Genomic DNA, 3,395 nt, shown 5'->3' with positions numbered 1-3,395 from the left:
CATCCTTCCCAGGCCCTGGCTGGGTGCTGGAGCCCGTCTACCTGCACACAAAGCCAAGCAGGAGATGGTGGCTGCCGTCCTGCCCAGATGTGCCAGGAGAAGTTCAGTTCTGCTGTGCCTTTCTGCCGGGAGCAGCCGTGGTTTCGCTTTCCTTGCGTGTCTCCTGTCCTCATCTGCTCCAGGATGAGTTTGCAACCAAAATAATGTCAGGCTGAGACCTGAGAGCCTTAATCCAAGACCTTAATCCTAGAAGCCCCTTTGATTAAGCCTCTGGGATACCACATCTGCCCTTTTCTCTTTGACTTCCAAACTTTGGAATACTTTCTCATGGGACACACCAGGGCCACAAGCTGGACAGGGCAGAGCTGTCCGGGGAAGAAGATGCTCCTCAGCCTGAAGAAAGTGCTGCCAGGAGCCCACAGACCATGTCACTTCTCAACTCACTTGGTATTTATTGGGCTTTTTCCTTTTCCCCTCCTTGCTTCTCAGTTTCCAGCTGTCCAACACAGGGAATGTGGCCCTGGAATACACCTGGCTGGAGGCTGTGGAGGATGAAAGCAAAGCGAGCTGTACCACCAGCACCATGGAGCAGCTCCCACCCAGTCTGGACGGTAAGGGGCTGTCTGGGGGTGCCAGGGTTATCTTGTGGGTAGCTAAAGGCTTGGGGAGAAGACACACAACCTCCGAACAGGAATTGCTTTTCCATCCCTATCCAGTTATCCACTTTTATCAGCATCTTCCTTCTCCTTGCCCCCTCCCCGCGTTTCAGACCCTCTGGCACTGGCTCCGACGCGTGTGCTCTGTGTGGGAGCTGAGTGTGGCTCAGGGAGAGTCGCGCCATGGGTTTGGACTGGGAAGGGGGTGTCAGGGCCCCTCTTGCTGGGAAAGCTGAGGTGTGACAAGTGAGTTAACCAACCTGCTGGCACCATCTGGGCACAATTCCCAAAAGTCACCGTCTAAAAAAAACCCTCCTGGCTTGGGCAGGGGAGTGTTTGGTGCAGGCAGGGACCCTGCTCGCAGCAGCTGTGGAGCTCGATGGGGTGGCAGTGACTCATTAACCCCCAGGGATGATGTCAGAGCACACGGTCTCCTTGGGAGCAGTGGGGAGGCTGGGCTGAGAGAGGAGAGCTGCCAGCTCTGACACTTCCTAGCAGGAGCAGCCCAGCTGAGCAAGAACCCGGCGCTGGCCTCGATGCCAGGAACGTGCCGATCTCCCTCCCGTGTGCGTCCTGGTGCTGGCTCTTCCTCGGCACGGGCACGCTCCTGCTGATGCTGGGCTGGGCTCTGCTGAGCTCTCTGGCCGTGGGTTGGGAAAGCCTGGCAGAGAGGAGGAAGGAAGGAAAGGCTGTGAAGGACGGAGCAGTGCTGTCCCCCACAGCCACCGCACACAAACCAGCACCCCAAATCGTGTCTCCAGTTGGCTGCCGGGTCTGGTTTGGGAACGAATGCTGGCCAGGAACCGCTCTGCAAGAGAGGTTTGCCTCAAGCCACCCGGCCATGGAGATGGAGCCAGGGTAGTCCTGGTCCCATTGAACCCCCCATCTGCCAGCCCAGTGCTGTTACAGCAGGATGCTCAGTGGTCCGGTGTGCTCCAGGCAGTTCTCGGGGCCTTTTCGTTGTGCTTGTTGCCCCCAGCTCTCGCTTTCACATGGGTCCCTCAGGATATTTTGGGAATATGATTTAGGAAGCAGTAGCCTAGAAGCAAAAAGCCAACTGGCCGCTCTCCCTGCTCTTCACGGGGAGTCCTCCTGATGAAAGCCTGTGGCTGGAGATGCTCCAAGTACATCCCAGCTCCCTCCTACCTGCCTGCACCAGGAGGCAGAGCTTTTGGGAGGGATTTTTCCTTGACAGATGTCCTCTTCCTTATCACAGGGGATTTCCTCTCCTCCGCTTCTGGTAGCTCTGTGAAGCTCCAGTCCAGCCATTTGAGCCAGCTGGACCACAGTGTGGAGCAGGTCTCTTCTTCCTCAAGCTGCTCTTTGAACACCGCCCGTGCCCCCACCCTGCCATTCTCCATCGAGCCCAACAGTGGCACCATCCTTGCTGGCCAGGAGCAGCGTTTCCAGATGAAGTTCTCTCCGACATACGTGGGGGACTTTGAGAGCCGCATGCTCTGCAGGTAGGAGACGTCCAGGATTCGCTCGCTTCTGCAGTCGTGGTTATACCTCGGATCGGGGTGGGTAGGAGTGCAGATCTGGCAGCAGCCAGCCCCAGAGAGGCAGGGAAACTGCACATGTACAGGAGAAAAGCAAGATGAGCATCCAGCCTTGGTAGAAGGAGGTGTGGAGACACGGGGGAAAGATGTTGTATGAAATATTAAGCTCCTGGAGGGCTGCAAAATCTGGAATGAGAGATCCAGAAAGGGGGAGACACAGGTCACCAGTTAGCCTGGCCACCACCAGCTAGCCTGGCCCAACACCAGTCCCTTTCTTCCTAGGATTCCAAACCTGAGACCTGATCAGAAGGGCCCAGAAGTGGCTGTGAAGGGGAGAAGCCTCATGCCCAGCTGCCACTTTGACTTGGAAGACTCCGACTACATCACGGCAGAGACGCGACCCGGAGTTGCAGGGACCAGAGGAGCCAGAGCTCGATCTCAACAGGAAAGTGCTTGAGATGGCGGCAGTGGGACTGCGCAGCAGGAACAGAAGGTGGGTGTGGGCATGGCTTCTGCTGGTGGTCTCCTGATCACCCCCCATTAACCAGAGGCTCTTCCAAGCCCTGAGGCACATCTGTACCTTGTCTGTGATCTGATGGTGCTTGGCCAGCAGTCTGCTTGGTACCATCTTCCGAAGGAGCCTTGCTGGACTTCACTTTACCTATTTGCCTTCATCTTGCCGTGCTGTCATGCAAGAGTTTGGCCATCGAATCCTGGACTGCGTTGGGTGTGCAGGGACCTCCGAAGGCCATCTGCCCCCTTCAGTGAGCAGGGCCACCTTTAGCTAGATCAGGTTGCTCAGAGCTTCATCTGCCCTGACCTTGAATGTTTCCAGGGATGGGGCCTCCACTACCTCTCTGGGCAACCTGTGTCAGGGTCTCTCCACCTTCAGGGTGTATCCCTGCTAATTGCTTCATCGATAGCCACTAAGCGATAGCCACTAAGCGATAGCCACTAAGCGATAGCCACTAAGCGATAGCCACTAAGCGATAGCCACTAAGCGATAGCCACTAAGCGATAGCCACTAAGCGATAGCCACTAAGCGATAGCCACTAAGCGATAGCCACTAAGCGATAGCCACTAAGCGATAGCCACTAAGCGATAGCCACTAAGCGATAGCCACTAAGCGATAGCCACTAAGCGATAGCCACTAAGCGATAGCCACTAAGCGATAGCCACCTGGGAAACAAGGCAAGTGAAATGTTTCTAGGTGAAACACCTCAAAAGCAGCAGAAGTGTT

General features: G+C 56.1%; 1 protein-coding gene across 1 annotated transcript; it reads left to right on the top strand.

The window, feature by feature from the left end:
- Positions 1–504: 504 nt before the first annotated feature.
- Positions 505–2,612, top strand: LOC311196779 (hydrocephalus-inducing protein homolog; the record flags this gene model as incomplete). The annotated part of the gene is made up of 3 exons (XM_084270400.1): positions 505–611; positions 1,873–2,119; positions 2,438–2,612. The coding sequence occupies exons 1-3, from the start codon at positions 584–586 to the stop codon at positions 2,610–2,612; spliced, it is 450 nt and encodes a 149-aa protein (XP_084126526.1). The 5' UTR covers positions 505–583.
- Positions 2,613–3,395: the final 783 nt, after the last annotated feature.

Source organism: Gallinula chloropus (assembly GCF_964237585.1).
Source record: "Gallinula chloropus genome assembly, chromosome: 14".
Lineage (NCBI taxonomy): Eukaryota > Metazoa > Chordata > Aves > Gruiformes > Rallidae > Gallinula > Gallinula chloropus.
This window is presented reverse-complemented; position numbering and strand designations above follow the sequence as displayed.